General features: G+C 47.2%; 1 protein-coding gene across 1 annotated transcript in view; it reads right to left on the bottom strand.

The window, feature by feature from the left end:
• Nucleotides 1–20,565, bottom strand: part of UNC13A (unc-13 homolog A) — a 189,837-nt gene that overhangs the window by 1,818 nt on the left and 167,454 nt on the right. Inside the window, exons 38-42 of the mRNA XM_084825659.1 lie at nt 15,762–15,818; nt 13,285–13,365; nt 11,973–12,120; nt 10,126–10,182; nt 1,821–1,913 (exon numbers count right to left, since the gene is read on the bottom strand). Of these exons, the coding sequence (XP_084681785.1) occupies nt 1,821–1,913; nt 10,126–10,182; nt 11,973–12,120; nt 13,285–13,365; nt 15,762–15,818 (436 nt within the window). The remainder of the gene's footprint in view (nt 1–1,820; nt 1,914–10,125; nt 10,183–11,972; nt 12,121–13,284; nt 13,366–15,761; nt 15,819–20,565) is intronic.

Here is a 20,565-nt window from a genome sequence, read left to right as displayed (position 1 = left end):
GAACTGCTTGCTTGCAGAGGTCTTTAGAAATTAGTCCCTAGGGCTGCAGAATGCCTGCCCCTGATCTAGGTAGGTGACTGCCCTTGCTGAAAGGAGAAACAGAGATGAGATCAGAGCTTTTCCAGAAAGGGGAGAGAACAAAATTAAAGGATTGCACTTCTACTACTGAAGGCTGTCCCAGATGGAAGAGGAGGGAGAGAAGCAAGTGGTAGTGGGCTCACAGTAGCTGTGCAGTGTGCAGAGGTGAAAACTAAGTGAGCAAGGGGGACCGATTTTTGCTATCGGTCAATCAGGGTAAAATCAGGGTAAGGATTTTTGCTATCGGTTATCAGGGGTAAGGGGAGCGGAATCCTCAATGACAGAGCAAAGCCAAAAGAAGGCAGGGAGAGCAGGTGTTGCTCAGCTATGGATCAGGAGGTGATGGGACATGGAGATGGGCAGTCAAAGCCAGGAGTTCCAAGGGTCAGTCAGACTGCGTGTATATCAGCAAAACTGCTCTCTTCAGACCACACAGAATTCAGGGTTCCAAGACCAGTTATAGCCTTAGAAAACAAAAACCAGGGAGGCTGTTGAAAGGGGCTTTGCAGGGCAACAAAAAGAAAGGCCCTCTTGAAAAGAGGACAGCCAGGTGTGTTTGGTCACAAAAGAGCTCAGGGCTCTTGGTATTATCATTTAACAAGGAGCAGGGGGTTGTCCCCATTGAATTAGAAAGTGGGGGATCTTTGGTTTGGCACACCCAAGAGCCCCTTAGCCCGGGTATGCGCTTTTCCATGTCAGTGTAGAGGGTTGCAGAACGCAGTTCTGGATAGCCAGCTACTGGCAGGTAGCAGTTATAGACAAGATGGAGACTGAGAGACAGGATGGGAGCATGGGGACAAAATGAAGTTGAGCTGGTAAGACAGTGGGCATCTCTGCACCAGCCTAAAATCGTGCATTTAAACAGGGCTTTCTGCTTCTGTTTTAAATGTGGGATCATGACAACTCCCTTTTCCACGTGCTTCCTTCCCCCCCTCCACCTCCTCCCTGTATCTGAGTCTTCCACTCTCTTTCACTGATCTCGCTCCTCTTCTGGCCGCTTTCACTCATTTCACGGAGGAAACTGAAGCGGAACACAGCGGGGTAATTTGACAGCTCATGATCCGCGATCTATTTAAAAACGGAACAAAGGGCGTTCAGTGCAGGAGATGCCCTGGAGGGTCACAGCATCATGTAAAGAGCCCGCAAACTTCCGTGAAGGAGCCGTCTCAATCGCTGGATAAAAGCTCCGTGTGAAGGAGCCCAGTGTTATCATCCCCATATTGCCACAATTCAGTGCCCAGATTCCGGGTTTATGTATTTATTAATTTCATTTATATCCCACCTTTTTTCCTCCTTAAGGAGCCCAAGGCGGCTTACATTCTCCTCCTCCTCCTCCTCCATTTTATCCTCACAACAACAACCCTGTGAGATGGGTTGTGCTGAGTGTCTGTGACTGGCCCAGAGTCACCCAGTGAGCTTCCATGGCCGAGCGGGGACTAGAACCCGGATCTCCCGGCTCCCAATCCAACACTCTTGCCGCTACACCACGCTGGCACACTGGGTCTGGCTTTGGACATCATTTTTTCTGCTCTCCTCCAGGGGTGAGAAATGTCTATATAAAACAGTAGATTAATCTAGGACTTGAACTTATCTGTGACTGGGCAACAGCGTGTCCTCATCCGGCAACAAAAGTTACTGCAAGGTATACTGCCTCTGCAAATGGAGGTTTCATTCACCTCCGTGTCAGTGACTCAAGCAATTTATAGATCTCTCTAAGCTAGCAGTGATTGTCGCACACTGACCTTTGACAGTTACTTTGTGCTCTCCTGTGCCAGGATGCGTGAATAGTTCCACATGGATGGAGACTTCTCCGACAGGTTCATCCACTCCAGAACCTGTGTGGCAAAAGGAGGGAGGTGTGAACTCCCACTCATGTAGTACGGGAGGTTAGCTGGCGGCTTTACCTCTAAGCCAGCTATGCTCAACCTGATGCCCTCCAGATGTGAACTACACATCCTGTCACCAGTCATGCTGGCTGAGCAAGATGGGGGGGGGTCTAATGCATTTGGAGAGCACAAAGTTGGGGAAGGCAGGCTTAGAGGACATGAAAATGGGCTCAGGTGTACTCCTTGCTTCAGAACAACCCCCATTTTTGGAGGTGAACCCTATTTGGGGGGGGGGAGTGATCTTTTCTGTGGTAGATTGGCCAAAGTAGGAGACTACATAATTCCACAACAACAACAACAACAACAATAATAACTCATAGTAGTAAGTTCCAAGCTAGTGAGCTTCCGTAGCCTGAGCCAAACAGCAACGTAGACCATTTCTTTACATCCATAATCAGTAGCAGTTCCCTCCCCTTCCCACTGTTTCCCTGCTGGTAGTCCAAGAAGCAGGGCATCGGTTTGTCATTCAAACAGGCTTCCTCCACTGAGGAATTCCACATGCAGCAAAGGCAAAACAGAAGCTGGAAGAGGGTGGGAGGGGACCTTGCTGTGTTGTCGGATCGCACCAAAGAGACTTCAGTCCAGTGTGGGAACAGGCAGAGGGGAGGATGAGAGGTGCAGGGCTGGAGCAGGGGGTGTGGGAGGGAGGGCAAAAGGGTCAGATAGGGGAAGAACCGAGAGGGCATTTTGCATTCTGCGGCTTTCCAAAGGTAAGACCCTGGGCTAAGGGGACCAAGGCTGTGGATCTCAGAGCAAGGGGAAAACAAGAGGTTCCTTGCCTCCCCCACACCTCCAAAATAGGTTATATAACAAACAGTTCTTCCACAAAAACTGGCCTCGCCTGCGAGCAGTCTGCTCCGTCATCCGAGCTGTCCTCTTCTTTGTCTTCAGCTGTGCAGTGTTTTGGAGTACCTATGCTACACATGTAGAACCACAGAGCTGGAAGGAACCTCAAAAGTCATCTAGTCCAGCCGCCTACCGATGCAGGAAATCTGTTGCTACAGTAGAGGCCATCCAGCCTCTACTTAAAACCTCTAATGTTAAGTGTAGTTCCCTTTGCTGAGGGAACTGCACTGGCTGTCTATTCACTACCGGGCCAGGTTTAAGGTTCTAGTTGTTGTTGTTGTTCAGTCGTTCAGTCGTGTCCGACTCTTCGTGACCCCATGGACCATAGCACGCCAGGCCTTCCTGTCCTGCGCTCTCTCCCGGAGTGTGCTCAAGTTCATATTCATTGCATCGGTGATGCTGTCTAGCCATCTCATCCTCTGCCGTCCCCTTCTCCTTTTGCCTTCAGTCTTTCCCAGCATCAGGGTCTTTTCCAGAGAGTTTTCTCTTCACATTAGGTGGCCAAAATATTTGAGCTTCAGCTTCAGTATCTGTCCTTCCAATGAGCACTCAGGGTTGATTTCCTTTAGGATGGACTGATTTGACCTCCTTGCAGTCCAGGGGACTCGTAAGAGTCTTCTCCAGCACCACAGTTCAAAAGCATCAATTCTTCGGTGCTCAGCCTTCCTTATAGTCCAGCTCTCACAGCCATACGTTACTACTGGGAAAACCATAGCTTTGATTAGACAGACCTTTGTCGGCAAGGTGATGTCTCTGCTTCTTACTATGCTGTCTAGGTGTGCCATAGCTTTCCTCCCAAGGAGCAAGCGTCTTTTAATTTCATGGCTACAGTCACCGTCTGCGGTGATCTTGGAGCCCAAGGAAGTAAAATCTGTCACTGCTTCCATTTCTTCCCCTTCTATATGCCAGGAAGTGATGGGGCCAGATGCCATGAACTGAGTTTTTTTAATGTTGAGTTTCAAACCAGCTTTTGCACTCTCCTCTTTCACCCTCAACAAGAGGCTCTTGAGATCCTCTTCACTTTCTGCCATTAGGGTGGTATCGTCTGCATATCGGAGGTTGTTGATAATTCTCCCAGCAGTCTTAATTCCGACCTCTGATTCATCCAACCCGGCATTTCTCATGATGTACTCTGCATATAAGTTAAATAAGCAGGGTGACAATATGCAGCCTTGTCGTACTCCTTTCCCAATTTTGAACCAATCGGTTGTTCCATGTCTGGTTCTTACTGTTGCTTCTTGACCCTCGTACAGGTTTCTCAGGAGACAGGTAAGGTGGTCTGGTACTCCCATCTCTTTAAGAATTTGCCACAGTTTGTTGTGATCCAGACAATCAAAGGCTTTAGCGTAGTCAATGAAGCAGAAATAGACATTTTTTTGGAATTCTCTTGCTTTCTCCATGATGCAGCGAATGTTGGCGATTTGATCTCTAGTTCCTCTGCCTCTTCGAAACCCAGCTTGTACTTCCGGTAGTTCTCGGTTCGCATACTGCTGAAGCCTAGCTTGTAGGATTTTGAGCATCACCTTGCTGGCATGTGAAATGAGCGCAATTGTGCAGTAGTTTGAACACTCTTTGGCGTTGCCGTTCTTTGGAATTGGAATGTAAACTGACCTTTTCCAGTCTTGCGGCCATTGTTGAGTGTTCCAAATTTGTTGGCATATTGAATGCAGCACTTTAACAGCATCATCTTTTAGGATTTTAAATAGCTCGGCTGGAATACTGTCATCTCCGCTAGCTTTGTTGTTACTAATGCTTCCTAAGGCCCACTTGACTTCACTCTCTAGGATGTCCGGCTCAAGTTCAGTGACCGCACTATCATGGCTATCAGGGACATTCAGATCTTTCCTGTATAGTTCTTCTGTGTATTCTTGCCACCTCTTCTTAATCTCATCTGCTTCTGTTAGGTCCCTGCCTTCTTTGTCCTTTATCATGCCCGTCTTTGCACAAAACGTTCCCTTGAGATCTCCAATTTTCTTGAAGAGATCTCTAGTCTTTCCCATTCTGTTGTTTTCCTCGATTTCTTTGCATTGTTCATTTAAGAAGGCCTTCTTGTCTCTCCTTGCTATTCTCTGGAACTCTGCATTCAGTTGGATAGATCTTCCCCTTTCTCCCTTGCTTTTCGCTTCCCTTCTTTCCTCAGCTACTTGTAAAGCCTCCTCAGACAGCCACTTGGCTTTCTTGCATTTCTTTTTCTTTGGGATGGATTTCGTTGCTGCCTCCTGAACAATGTTACGGACCTCCATCCATAGTTCCTCAGGCACTCTGTCTATCAGGTCTAATCCCTGAAATCTATTCCTCACCTCCACTGTGTATTCATCAGGGATATGATTTAGGTCATACCTGAATGGTTTAGTGGTTTTCCCTACGTTCTTCAATTTAAGCCGAAATTTTGCAAAAAGCAGCTCATGATCTGAGCCACAGTCAGCTCCAGGTCTTGTTTTTACTGACTGTATAGAGCTTCTCCATCTTTGGCTGCAAAAAGGTTCTAGTACTAGTGTATAAAGCCCTAAACAACTTGGGACCAGGATACCTGAGAGAGCGCCTTCTCCCTTACCAACCTGCCCAGTCACTGAGGTCATCGGAGGTCACGCTCCTGGTGGTTCCACATGGACCCATGGCCCGGCTGGAGTCCACCAGGAGAAGAGCCTTCAGTGTGGTGGCCCCCCTCCTGTGGAACTCCCTGCCTTCAGAGGTGTCAATGTCAATGTCGTGTTGCTTCTGAAACCTCCTGAAGACATTATTTTGAGAGGACTTCCTTGAGTGTCCAGCCACGCTTTATTAAATTCAGAATTTGTTTCTTTTAAAGTGTTTTCATTGTTTTAACATGGTGTTTTATTCTTTTATCTCTGCTGTTCACTACTCCGAAGTCTCTGATGTGGAATGTTGTATAAATATACAACAAAGGAAAGTGCACCCCCTTCCAAGATAATATGTTCTCCATTGTTGAGCAGCGCATACCATCAAGACAGTCTTGCTAATGTTTAGTGGAAATCCCCTTTCTTGTAATTTGAACATGCAACAGAAACTCTCAATATTGGTTTTATGTCAGTTGTGGCTTCCCTCCCAAAGAATCTTAGGAATTGTAATTTGGCAAGGATATTCTGGGTTGGAGAGCTCTCATCATTCGCCTGGTTCTATTACAGTCCCAGGTGTTCTTTTACAAAGGGAATGACAACAAAGCCTTGCTGGACCAGATGATGGACGCTGGTCCAGCATCCTGGTTTCCTCAAAGCGGCCAAGTCGATACCTCCAGGGAATTCAGGAGCAAGGCATGAAGACAATATCCCTCTTCAGTTGTTTGGCCCTCAGCATCATTTATTCAGAGGTAAATGGCCTCTGCGGATGGAGGTTCTTCCGGAGAACGACAGGCGCAGAGCTCTGAACAGCTAAGCTACATGTCTCTGACAATGGCCAGTGAGATGCCTCCAGAAAACCCACATACATGGCACAAAGGAAACTGCGCTCCCCTATTTTAGGGTGGAGGGCCGGATGATGTAAGGGTTTCTGTGGCCTCACCCCCTGATATCACCCAATCCCCTTTTCTCTCTCCATGCTGGAAGTTGGAGCAAGGAGAAAGGAATGCAGCTGGTGCCAGGAGGAGCAGCCCTCACCCCACATCTGAGATCGTGGCTATACGCAGCTCCCAGCACCCCCCTGGGTGCCGCACAAACTACTCAGCCAGGAAGAGCCAAGCTAGGCCACCCCACGTCCCTCCTGCTCCACATCTCCGATCTCAGATGTGGGGCAGGAGGGGGGACTCACCTAAGTTCTTCAAGCATAGGCGAGGCCCCACCCCACCCCACCCTGCATCCCCCACCGACATCTCCAATTGGAGACAACAGTGAAGATGTGGACTGGTGGAGCTGCAAGCTGCTTTCCCAGCACAGGCAGGTCCCGCTAGCCCGTATTCCCGCAGTTATCTCTGATTTGAAATGGAAGATAACAGCAGGGGCCATCTCTTGGAGGCTAAGCCCTGCTCCCGGGAAGGACCCCAAGACTCTCCATGGGTCAGACTGGGGTGCTCAACAGGCGGGATGTTCTGCACCCCCTGCATTAGAGCCAAGCTGCATCCACTTTCTAGAGATATCATTCCTGGAGACCCTGGGCAACGATGGCCTGTAGCAACTGGCAAGCCCTGGCCAAGAGACAAAAACCAGGACAGCAGTTTGTAAATGGGGATCGCCACAGGTCAACACTCTTGTTCAGCCTCAAAGGAGCGAGGACTGATCTTCCAACACAAATCACTTAAATTGGTTTGGGTCCAAGGGTGCTGCCAGGTGAGATTTTTCTTGTGCCATCACCCACAGCCTCATCACACAAGGCTGTTTATTTTGCAGTTTACTGCGGTGTCTGTTTCCGCAATCAAAGCAAGAGCAAGATCAGCTCTTCACACAGGCAAGTTTGCTGCAGCCTCAGGGTGGAGAGAATGAGCGGCGAATCAGTGGGTCTCCCAAGGGATTGAAGTATCTCTTGCTTGCTCTCTTGCTCTTCAAAGCAGTGCAGGGTGTGTGTGTGTGTGTGTGTGTGGCTTCGTTGCTGTCAGCTGTTTACATGGCAGGATGGTGGTGGTGTCACCATCTTTTTCTTCCTCCCCCAGCCAGCTCCATGCTGGCTTTGAGCCTCCCGTAGGCCAGCCAAGAAAACTCTCCTCCCAGCCCAGGTCAACAGGCAGACACGCCGCAGGAGGGGAGTGGGGAGAGCAATTTTGATTTTCCTGCTCTTCTCAGTGGCTTTATCTTCTCAGGCTGTGGTTATTCTGGAACTGCACATTTACACACAGCCATTAAAGTGGATTTATATTTAAATAGTAGATTACCTCTGAGTGTTTGCGGTTTTTTGGTGGGATAAAGATCAAAAACAGCTGGATGTGGCCTGAAGGTTGACGGTTTCATGTAAATGACCCACACATTTCCATGAGTGACCAATCACCAGCGCATGATCGTAGAATCATAGAATAGTGGGGTTGGAAGGGGCCTACGAGACCATCGAGTCCAACCCCCTGCTCAATGCAGGAATCCAAGTCAGAGCATCCCCGACAGGTGGCTGTCCAGCCTTGTCTTGAACGCCTCCAGTGTGGGAGAGCCCACCGCTACCCTCGGTAATGGCTTCCATTGTCGTATTGCTCTAACAGTCAGGAAGTTTTTCCTGATGTTCAGCCAGAATCTGGCTTTCTGTTACTTGAGCCCATTATTCCGTGTCCTGCACTCTGGCATGATCGAGAAGAGATCCTGGCCTTCCTCTCTGGGACAACCTTTCAAGTCCTTGAAGAGTGCTATCCTATCTCCCCTCAGTCTTCTCTCCTCAAGGCTAAACATGCCCAGTTCTTTCAGTCTCTCTTCATAGGGCTTTGTTTCCAGTCCCCTGATCCGCTTTGTTGCCCTCCTCTGAACCCTCTCTAGCTTGTCTGCATCCTTCTTAAAGTGTGGTGCCCAGAACTGGACACAGCACTCCAGATGAGGCCTAACCAGTGCTGAGTAGAGGGGAACTAGTACTTCCCAAGATTTGGAAGCTATGCTTCTATTAATGCAGCCCCAAATAGCATTTGCCTTTTTTGCAGCCACATCACATTTTTGGCTTATCTTCAGCTTGTGATCTATGACAGTTCCAAGATCCTTCTCACTTGTAGTATTGTTGAGCCACGTCTGTCTAAACAGGCATAGGATTGCACCCTAAAAAAAACCTTGTGCCCTGTCCTATCAAGTCTCAGAGCAGCTATAAACCTTCTCCCTCTAGGAACATAGAACCAACACTTCAGCATGTTTACGTGAAGAGCTCCAAAGAGTTGCTGATGCCTCGTGTAGAGACAGCCTCAGCCTCATACAGAGAGTTTGAACAGAGGGGGTGGGGGTGTTTCCAGACATGGCCATCTTCCATTTGTAACCCTCCCACGTTTTCCCACCCCTTCTTTCATCTTCTTGCCGCAAAAATATCCGTTAAGGATAGAAAGATGGAAGAGCGGCACAATTCCTTTGGATTGGTAATGCTAGGAGCCCTCACTCTGGAAGTATCCTGAGTTACCTGAAGGCTCGCCTTCACCCTTATCAGCCTGCCCACACTTTAAGATCAGCAACGGAAGCCCTTCTGGCATGCCAGCCTTTGAGAGTGAGTCGGGTTGGTGGGTACGAGGGAGAGGCCTTTTCTGCAGTGGCCCCATGCCTTTCAAATATGTTACCATCTGGGGTCCATCAGGCACCATCAGTGCAGGACTTTTTTTCCTTTGGCCTTTTTTACCTCCAGTGAAGGAGAGCCCGTCAGCGTCTGGGGTACTTCGTTTCCCTGTTGATTTGCTTGTACTAATAGGACATTTCTCCTCACGTTTAGCTGAAATCTGTTTCCCTGCTGCAATTTCCACAAGTCTGTTATATCTTCTGCATTTCTGCATTCATGGCCATATGAATGGCCATATGACAGCTATCATGTCTCCCCTTAATCTTCTCTTCTCCAAACCCAACATATGCAGCAGTTAGACATTTTTTGCAAGGACATTGCAGGCATTTATCCATTTTTGATGCTTATTATTGAATTGAATTTTATGCTTATTATGAATTGAATTTGATGCTTATTATTGAATTGAATTTTATTCAGAGGTAAATGGTGAGCTGGCTTTAGAGGGTTTGAAGGAGGCATAAAAATATTATACACAGGTAAATAAAAGAAGAGAAAATACAGGGCAAGCCTTTGGTGATTGTCTGGATCTGCAGCCTTTCCCCACTACATGCGAAAGATTCCCCCGCCCCCCCCCCCCGCCCCAGCATGCCTTGGTCTTTTCTTGCCAATAAAAGCTAGAGGGCCGCACGCACGCACACACACACGCACGCACGCACACACACGCACGCACACACCTCGAGTCGCATGCTGAGACTCGCTTGATCTAGAAACCAAGGTTGCGAGGCTGGAAACAAACCAGTCATTTCCAAGTGCCAAATGCAAAGCACAGAAATGGACAAGCCAGTGGTGCAAACCCATACAGAGCCCCCTCTAAAGCTCCCTGCCCCAAGTGATGTGCTTGCAAAGGAGTTTCATTCTGACGCATTCGATGCACTTGCATTAAGGAGGGCAGAGCGTGAGGGTACAAGCACCTGGAACAGGGCTAGGTAAAAGTTCCTTTGCAGAGAGAGAGAGAGAGAGAGAGAGAGGAAGAAGTGGGAGGCCAGAGGCAGCCACAAAGTTGGTCATCCCTACCCTAGATCTGCTCCCCATAGGGGACTAAATTCTGGGACTTTTACTAGCCCTGGCCAGGGCAGAGGGATTGGGGGTCTGGGATAGGTGCATTTCAGGAAGGGGAGGAGTGTCAGGAGGGTGGTGTGACACGTACCCTTCTCAGGATAGATTTCTTCACTAAGAGTGAACCTAACACCTTTTCCACCATGAACTAATAATGGGAAAAGGAAAGAAAGAAAGAAAGAAAGAAAGAAAGGTAGAGGGAAGGACAGAGAAAGAGCAAGGAAGGAAGGAAAGGAAAGAGAGAGAGAGAGTAGGAGGGAAAGAAGGAATGAAAAGAAAGAAAGAGAGAGGGGGGAGGAATGAAAAGAAAGAAAGAAAGAGAGAGAGAGAGAGGAAGGAATGAAAGGAAAGAAAGAGAGAGAGGGAGGGAGAGGGAGGGAGGGAGGAAAGAAGGGAGGGAGGGAGGGAGGAAAGAAGGGAGGGAGGGAGGGAGGGAGGGAGGGAGGGAGGAAGGAAGGAAGGAAGGAAGGAAGGAAGGAAGGAAAAGAAAGAGAGAGGAAGGAAGGAAGGAAGGAAAAAGAAAGAGAGCAAGGAATGAAAGGAAAGAAAGAGAGGAAGGAAGGAAGGAAGGAAGGAAGGAAGGAAGGAAGGAAAGAAAGAAAGAAAGAAAGGAAAGAAAGAGAGAGGGGGAAGGAAAGGAGGAATGAAAGGAAAGAAAGAGAGAGAGAGGGAGGGAGAGGGAGGAAAGAAGGGAGGAAGGGAGGGAAAGCGAGAGAGAGAGAGGAAGGAAAGAAGGAAGGAAAAGAGAGAGAGAGGAAGGATGGAAGGAAGGAAGGAAGGAAGGAAAAGAAAGAGAGGAAGGAATGAAAGAAAAGAAAGAGAGGAAGGAAAGAAAGAATAAATGAATGAATGAATGAATGGGAAGAAAGAGAGAAGGGGAAGGAAAGAAGGAATGAAAGGTGAGAGAGAGAGAGAGAGAGAGAGAGAGAGGAAGTAAAGAAGAAATTAATGAAAGGAAAGGAAGAGAGAGGAAAGAATGAAAGGAATGAAAGAGAGAGAGGAAGTAAAGAAGGAAGGAATGAAAGGAAAGAGAGAGAGAGAGGTAGGAAAGTTAAACATGTAAGAAAATAAGAGACAGAAAATGTGAAAAAGGAGGAATGAAAAGAGGCAAGAAATAGGGAGAAAAAGAAAAGAAAGATCAGCGCGTGCACACACTGGCTCCGAGATGCAGCTGGAGAATTCAAAAGAGAGGTTATAACAAACTCCAACAACTGGGGTGGGGGACAGAAAGGTGTTTTGGCACCCCCAAACTAATTCCCAAGCTCTAGGCAGCCCCCAGGAATTTCACCTTTCCGGTTGAGCAGGCTTTGTAGTTTCTCTTAATAATCAGGTGCTGTGTGTGTGTGTGTGTGAAAATCAGTCAAAGACCATAAAAAGAGCCCTGTTGGATTAGACCAAGGGCCCGTCTAGTCCAGCACCCTGCTTCCCACAGTGGCTGACCAGAGTCTCCTTGCAAGCAGGGTATGATGTCAGCAGCCCTCCTATGTTGCTTGACGTTGGGACTCACAGACAAATGGAGGCTCTGCATGGGGGTTCTATTGAGCTATCCTGCCAGGTAGCCAGTGACAGGCTCTCCCTATGCAGTTGCTCTGCAACGGTGGCCAGCATCCTGGTTCACGCAGTGACCTATCAGATGCTCCAGTGGGAAGCCCACAGGTGGGGCATGAAGGCGACCACCCTTCCCTAATGGTTGTCCCTCAGCAGCTGGTAATGCAGGGGGTAGACCTGGACATGGAGGTTCCATTTAGCTATAATTTAGAACATTAAAAAGCCCTGCTGGATCAGAGCACCATAAGGTCAACGCTTTTGGTCTCCTTGGGAAAGCCTCATGGCCATAACCAAGCCTAGGCCAGAGCTACCTAGCTAGGAATTTCCCCCCAGTCTCCAAGCACGTATACTCCCCCCCCGTCCCCGCCCTGGTCCATCGATCTTGCTTACCCTGGGTGGACTGTGTCTGAACGAAGGTTTTGATGAGCAGGTCCGTGGCCTGTGTGTAGAGTGAAAGCGCGTAGCGTAAGGACTGTAGGTCTGGGCTTTTCTCCAGGAAGGTTTTTTTAAGACCAACGCCTCCCGCGTGGAAGTATTGCTGAGAGGGGAAAGAGAGGGAAGAGCATGGCAGGAGATATGATCAAAACCAGCTCCATATCTGTCAAGGCCATGGGTGGGACTTGATTATCCACAGATGGGACATTATCCTAGAGAGATGGTTGCCATCTAAATGGCTGTATTTTTATGTATTCCTTACATTTTTAAAATCCCAGTTTTCCCTTCCCTGATTCTGTCTGCACAAAAACTCTTGTGAGGTAGGTTAGGCCAAGAGATGGTGACCTTATGAGCTTTGTGGCCATGTAGGTGTATTGCCCATGCAGTAGGCCTCTTAATTTAGAGGTGCCAAGACAGTGATAAATCAGATCCAGGTTTACTTACAAGGAGCCTTTATTGAGTACTTACAGCACACAGGCGTACCCAAGGGTTGGATCAGACAGCTTCTCTGAACCCAGAGCCAAGGGGTATGATGGGTTTTATGCCATACATGGCAGCAGTGAGGCAGCACGACAGCAGCAAGCGTTAATTAGTGTTCATCTGCAACTTTCCCAGCATAGGCTAACCGGGCTTGTGCAGAGGGAAAGCCATCAGAACTTTCCCAGCACAGACACCTGCAGCTTTAAGGCAAACAAGCTTTACTTCCCAGGCACATCCTCATAAGACACTCCAGCTCATTAGTATGGAATGTGCTGAGGCCGCACTATCCACCTTTGACAGATCCTGGTAAATCAAGAGGCCTGTTAGGGAAAACAGCAGCCAACTGGACCACAGTCAGAAAGCATTATGGATCATCTAAACCTCTCTAAAACTACTGAAAGCTTGGTTCAGGCCTGAGGCCTTACAGTAGGGATTGCAACCTAGATCTCATAGGACTAGAGGAACCTGTCTTCATAAGTAAGAATATTAATATGGATTAATGCTAGGAGAGAAAGCAAGCAAACATGTGGTTTGCTCAAGGCCATTCAGCAAAGAGGGATTCAAATCCAGAACTTCCCAATTCCCCACTATTTATTTGTGCATTTTTATTTATTTATTACGTGTATATACCGCCCAATACCCAAAGCTTTCACTACACTAGCTCTAAGATTCCCCAGTCATGAACACTGGAATTCAAATCTAGAGACTGTGTCCATACTGGAATTTAGCTTGTACTCAAGTCCCCAAATGTGGCTGGGATGGGGGTGGAGGAAATACCACTTCTCACCTTGATGGTATCCAGGGCAAGCTCTACCACAGCACACTGCTTGGGCGTCAGACTCTTGGCCTCCTCACGCACCATGTGGTCCTGGAAGCAACAAGCTTTGTCAAGTAATATCTTTTGGCTCAAGATGGACACAGCTCCCCTTTTCTAAACACATCTAGGCTGGGCCTTAATATCCCTCCCTCTACTTCGAGGCCACATTTGCAAGTCAAGAAATTAAGGAAGGTCACAGAGAGGTTGCATACCTGTAACTGTAATTCTTGGACCGGTCATCTGTGGATTCTCACACACAGGCTCTGAGCTTGTGAGGAGCCCCATTTTGGGAAACTTCTACAGATGAGGAATGTTGGCAAGAACCCATCCCCCACCATCCCAATGCACATGTCCCTAACGGATTCCCACAACTTCCCTCAGTTCCTTGAGACTGACATAGTAGCCATCGTAGCTGGATCTTCAGTACCACATCGAACTCGAGTATAACACTGAAGAGGGGCCAGGTTGTATGATGCACAGATGACCACAAGAAGGACTACAATTACAGGCAAGCATCCTGTCTTTCTTCTCTGTGGTCTCTGTGCATCACACACATGGGCAAACAGCAAGCTGGCTTACTGGAGGCGGGTCAGTGTCCTCCTGTAGTAGAGGACTTCACATCCAGAAGACCAGTAACCAGTAAGTTTCTGTGGGCAGCAGCTTACTCCCACGGCTTTTGGAAGGGCGTCTGGCAGGCCATACACCCAATGGGTGATCTCAAGATCGCGGAAAATAAATAACAGAATAAACAACAGAGAACTCAAAGAAAGAGAAAAATGACAGAAGGAAGAGGGAGAGAAAGAGAGAGAGAGAGAGAAATCTCAGCAATAATCCAATTTTTGACTGAACGCAGGGAAGGTCCCATATGAGGCTACCACAATGGCGGTCGAAAGAGAACTGAGGGAAGAAGTGGGAACCTGCTAGGGATATGCGCATTGAAACAGTTGGAGGAGGGTTCCCATCAAAATACCTCAGCTATAGAAGTTTCCCAAAACAGGGCTCCCAGAGCCCATGTATGTGAATGCACAGAGACCAAAAACAAGTAGTTGGGGAGTTTCAAGGGGTGAAGAGTGCACAACTCTCTGGAGGGCTCCTTCATCAGAGTTCCTCCACTGTTCTGACTGGTTGGTGGTCATCTTTTTCCTCCCATAATGCTCCTCAAAACAGAGCATTTTGGGGTGAAGTATCACAGCTGCCAGCAACGTGGAGGTGTGGAGGCACTCCAGTGAGTCTCCCTTGAAAGTTCCTCACCCTAAAAATGTATTAATTAAAATATTTATAAACCACCTTTTGGCCCTAACAAAGCCCCCAAGGCAGTGTACAAAGCAGTACATTAAAAACAACAACAACAACAACAACAACAACAACAAACCACCAGATGAAGAATAGAGCTATTTTTTTTTAACCCAAGAGATTGGAATCAACCAATCAGCTCCCGACAGAAAGTTTGTTACATCCGTTTTCACAGGTGTATTTGCCACCAGGCTTGCTTGATGTACAAGCCAAAGGTTGAGAGCCAGAGGGTGAGAGCCAATGGTTAAGAGCCTGTGGGCAGTGGAAACAAGGTGGCATCAGAGATTATCAATGTGGATGGAGGATTTTACATCTAGACCTCTTCCCCCAGATTTTGTCAGAGACCCCAAGGAGATCTACAGCCAGGAAATATCAACCTCCTGTACCCTTTTGAATCTACTACAGCATGTGAATGTGTGACTGCTTCTCAGGGGCAACAAGCTAACAGAAGTGGTTAGCCTGTTGAGCTGTGGGCACCGAAAAGTGTTTCCCGCATGCCTGTCCTAGTTGAACTAGAATTAAGGAAGAGTGGAATGCAAGACAGAGCACTATTCCAAAACAATAAAATAAGGGTGCAGAACTTTAGGCCCACCTGGGGTCCCAATCCAACTCGCCAAGGTTTTCCAGATGACCATGCTCCCTTCCCCAGACCTCACCCCCCAACCCCCCATCATTTGAAGGTTTCTTGGCTCTTGTGTAGTCTTCCCCCCATTTGAAAAGGTTTAAATGCCTCTGCTAAGGCTTGGTTACTGGCAACTTTAGGCTAAAATATGCTGGTATTTTGGGCTCACCATCTTTGCCTTTGGCCACACCCCTTTTGCCTTTGAACCCCATCTACCACTGAAATGTGGCCCCTGGGAGTTTCTCCAAAATGGAACTTGGCCCTCATGCTGAAAGAGGTCGGTCCCTGCAATCAAATAATCTAATGGGGAAGAGCTACTTATCCCTATTTTATGATAAGTTGTAGTTACTTGGTGAACGCATTTAGGTCCCCTCCCCACCACCTCTGATATAGCTGTTTCCTACTGTCATTTTTCAATTGCTCACGCCAGTGATACAGACACGTCTTCCGTGAGCCCATTGGCCCTCGCCCTTCTCCAAGGTCCCTGCTACCCACATACCAAATTCTGTGGCCGACATGCTATATCTCTTACCTTGAGTTTTGAAAGCTGTCCCAATTCCTTGGCTGCATTGAAGATCATCTGTGTGCCCTGGAGTGCAAAAGGAGGAATGGAAAGAAAGGAAGGAAGGAAGGAAGGAAGGAAGAAAGAAAATACTAAAAAGGAAGGAGTATTTTCATATTGAACCTGCGACAACCTTGTGGCATGACTTTCAGGCAACCGCCAATTGGGGGAGGCTTCACATGTGATGTTTTCATTGTGTGAAGTGTCTGTTTTGCCACACGCAGGAGTTCTGCTGGTAATTAAAGCTTCTCAGTGAGGGTCTAGCAAAACGATTCTACATAGTTTATGCCATCCACAGATTTTGGTTTGTCAGTTCTGAATTATCTGATCTCATTTCCAAATTGTAGACCAACAGAAAGCTTACATTTGTTTGGGACTGTTCATCTGTCTGGTACATTGGAAAGGAAAACCAGAGAGATACAGAATCTCAGACAACGCATCCTTTACATCATTTCATGGTTTGTACCCAAGTGAAAAAAAGAACCCCCAGACTTCCCGTTGTAAATTAAAAGGCATTTCGTCTGAATTTCATGATCTTGTGCAAGAGCCACGTTCAAGACTCTCAAGATGGAGGCAAAAGAACACCAGAAAAATCCTGCTGTATCAGACCCAGGCGGGGCCAGTTATTCCAGCCTTCTATCTTGAAGAGCGTCCAGAGTGATGCTTCTGAGAAGCCCATAAACAGAAGAAAATGGTGGAAGTCATCTCTAGTTCGCACCCTACATGTTGGTATGATTAGCTGATCCAGGCGTACACTTTTGGCCTTCCACTACTCACCACCTGGACAACTCCTTACAGGGTTCAAGGCAAGCAGATATTTGAAGGGGAACTTTAAACCATGTGAAAAGCTCATTTCTCTTCAGCTCAGTTCTGACCCCCCCCCCAATCTAGAATGAAAGGAAAGCACTTCCAGGTCAAAGATCACGAGCATCTCTACACCAGCCTAAAATCCTGCATTTAAAACAGGGCTTTCTGCTTCCGTTTTCAATGCAGGATCACGACAGACTCCCTTTACACGCGCTTCCTTCCCACACCTTTCCCCCCTTATCTGAGTCTTCCATATGTTTCATTATGCAGCCGCTAGATGGCACTGTGGTCTAGCGCCTCTTATCGCAGGTTTTCCTCTTTTCACAGAGGGAACTCAAGTGCTGTCATTTGAGAGCTCATTATCTCTGATCTTTTTAGAAATGGAATATATATCATTTAGTGAGGGAGACACCCCGGAGGTTCACGACGTCATCTAAAGTACCCGCAAACTTCCGTGAGCAAGCAATCTCAATAGCAGGATGAAAGCTCCATGTGGAGAAGCCCCATGACTTCCAGAAAGGCTAAGGAGCCGACATTTCTTACTTTAGAAAATAAGCATTGGTCTTCAGATTAGAAGGAGACATAAAAACTGCTTTGCTGGATTATTTCGAAAAAATATGCGAGAGTCTCCTTCCTCTCTAGCCTTGCTACCCCATGGCCTCTTCATGCCAGTTTTGGGGATTGAGAAATACATGGTACACCACGGTCAGCCTCACAGAATCATAGGGTTGGAAGGGGCCTACAAGGCCATCGAGTCCAACCCCCTGCTCAATGCAGGAAGCCTGATTCCCAGGCAGTCTCCCATCCAAGTACGAACCAAGGCTGACCCTGCTTAGCTTCCAAGATCAGGTACATCCAGCCCTTTGCTCAGCATCCTTCCTCTCCAGCTAGCTGACCTCACCACTTCTCCAGTACCACAGCGGCTGAAGCTTCCAGAGACAATCTAATGAGGTAGGAGGCAACGAGGCCTGCTCGCATCTCAGTGAAGTGGTAAAGTCAGGGCATTTCTGGTTGCCAGAAGCAAAACAGAGCAAGGGACATTGCGGTGTGGTGGACCAACTGGAGGTGTTTTTGTCCAGCAAGAAAGCGTGCGAGGAAGGAGAAGACCATCACCTGTGCAAGGTAAAAGAGAGGACCCTTTCCTTTGAGATCTAGGCCAAGGTAAAAGAGAGGACCCTTTCCTTTGAGATCTAGGCCAAGTTGTCATGGTTGATGTTTGCCAATGGATAGGGATGGCAGGAGTTGGGAATCCAAGAACATCTGGTGGGCCACATTTTTCCCACCCTGATTTAAGACCAGCACCCTATTTCCAATAGTCGCCAACCAAAACCTCTGGAGGGCCATTAGCAACAGCCCTCTTCTGTTCTTTGTCCCAGCATCTGGTGGTTAAATGTAGACTACAAAGAAGAGAAATGGGTTCTCAGGATGCAAGACAGAATTTACTGTAAGAAGCCCAATACGTTTTGACCTTTTTTAAATTTTAGGGCTTCTTCAGGGGGCTGTAACATAAATGATAATATTTACAAATAGGACAACACATAGTTAAAACATTAGTGCATTACAAATTGCCACAGAGGCTAATACATGCATATATTAAGGAGCACCTCCAGCAACACCGGACAGGCCACTTAACAAGATCTGCCTCGGATGGCCTTCTCTCTGTCCCATCAGCCAGGACAGCTAGACTGGTGGGGACGAGGGAGAGGGCCTTTTCTGTGGTGGCCCCCACTCTGTGGAACTCCCTCCCTAGGGAACTGCACCATGTCCCCTCTTTAATGAGCTTCCGTCATGCATTAAAAACGTGGTTGTTCAGGCAGGCATTTGGGGTGGGTTAGGGTATTTTAGAAAATGTTTTTATTGTAGAATTTTATTGTTTTAAACTGTTTTATTATATGCTGTACATCGCCCAGAGTGGCTGGGTGACCAGGCAGATGGGCGATTAATAAATTTAATAATAAATAAACAAACATTATTTTAAAAACCATATAAAACCTACTTTATTCCTGAAAATAACATAGAAATACACACTTACTAAAGAAAAACATCTGCAGAATTTTTTCAGCAAAAGATTGTCTCCTGTGTCATTCTGCTGGCATCCATGCTGGCATGGATTAGCCTCTGTGGCCATTTTTAATGCAGTAATGTTTTAACTATGTGTTGTCCTATTTGTACATTTTATTATCATTTATGTTACAGCCCCCTGAAGAAGGCCTAAAATAAGAAAAAAGACCAAAACACATTGGGCTTCTTACAATAAATTCTGTCTTGCATCCTGAGAACCTGTTTCTCTTCTTTGTGATCTACTCTGGATGCTCACATCTTTCTGTTTTCTTGGTTAAATGTAGACGGCCTCTGAACATGCAGGTTCCATTTTTGGTATCATAAGAACACAAGAAAAACCATGCTGGATCAGACCAAGGTAGGTCCATCTATTCCAGAACTCTGGCTCAAACAGTGGGCCAGCCAGAGGCTTCTGGGAAGCCCACAAGCAACAGAAAATTGGTACAAGTCATTTCTAACATGCCCTTTGCGTGTGGCAGTAGCCAGTTCATTTCCATGTCTTTCCCCACATTGTACTCAGAGGTCTACTGCCTCTGAAATGGAATCATAGAATCACAGGGTTGGAAGAGACCTCTAAGACCATCAAGTCCAACCCCTTGCTCCCTGCAGGAAGCCTGATTCCCATTTCCCAGGCGGTCTCCCATCCAAGTACTAACCAGGGCTGACCCTGCCTAGCTTACGAGATCAGACAAGATCGGGCACATCCAGCCTTGCTCTCCTTTTCCTGGCTATCCAGCACTGCCATTGATAGCCCGTTTTCCTCCACGATTTTGACAATTTTTTCTTGTTTTCGACTCCCCAAGCCATCCAAGCTTAGTGGCCATCACCACACTCTGTGGTACTGAATTCCACAAGGCTAATGATATTTTTTGGGATAAAGTTCTGAACACTATTGCTTCTGAACCACTTCCATGGGTTTCTGGAACATTCTGACACCTCCTTTCAATACTATAGCCCCTTCACACTTACATACTCCGCTCTTTAAGACTCTAACATCAAGTGGTCAGTGGTAGAAGTGACAATGTGTGTGTGCACGTAAAACAGAGAAGAGGCTTCTTAGCACCTGGAAGGCAAACCATTCCTACTAGGGGAGTTCACACATCTAGCTGCGAATCACCAACCGAGTGGTGAGAGATCAAATAAAGAACAACTTATGATCCCAGAGTTGCTAATAACAAGCCCTAAATACGGTATTACTTGCATCCTACAGAGTTGGCTGGCCTCAGTCCAGACTGCATATTTCAAATATTTAGTTGTTATTAGCACCTCAACATAAATGCCCATCACTAGTTCAGAAGTTCCCTGGCCCCTATAGATACACTTTCACTTGTACTGGGATGGAATGCCCCATAATTACATGGCACCATTCGCTGGCAACAGAAGGGGGAGTTTTGACTACCTTGGGGTAGGGGACAGACTCGAAACTCATCAACATTCCTCCTGGTCGGTAGGCTGCTATTTTAGGTTGCCCAGAATGGCCCTGGGACAGCACAACTTAGTGTTATTCCAAGATGCATTCTAGGGAAAGCATAAGATGGTTGCCAGCCTCAGAGTGGCACAAACACCAGGGAAGACCTCCAAACTTTGTCCCACCCACCTCCCAAAATGTAAAAGGAGGGAAGGTAGTTTTAGCCCTTGCGTGACCTGAAATATCCTTCTCAGCTTTGTCCAAAAGTTCCCTTTCAAGAATGTTTGACCCTTTCTTTGCATACTTGAGGACTACAGGCTCTTGTGTTTTAAAGAAACAAGAGCAAAATTCTTCAGAGGATGAATTCTGCATCCAGTTCCAGTTCCTTCTTCATTTGCACAGTGTGATTGCAACATTGTGGAATACACCCAGGAAACACCAGATCCCCTTCCAACAAAAACACCCTCTGGATGTACCCTCTTGCACTCTTAAATCCGC

This window comes from Heloderma suspectum, chromosome Z, assembly GCF_057233095.1.
Source record: "Heloderma suspectum isolate Gila_16-S chromosome Z, 16-S_ref, whole genome shotgun sequence".
Classification (NCBI taxonomy): domain Eukaryota; kingdom Metazoa; phylum Chordata; class Lepidosauria; order Squamata; family Helodermatidae; genus Heloderma; species Heloderma suspectum.
This window is presented reverse-complemented; position numbering and strand designations above follow the sequence as displayed.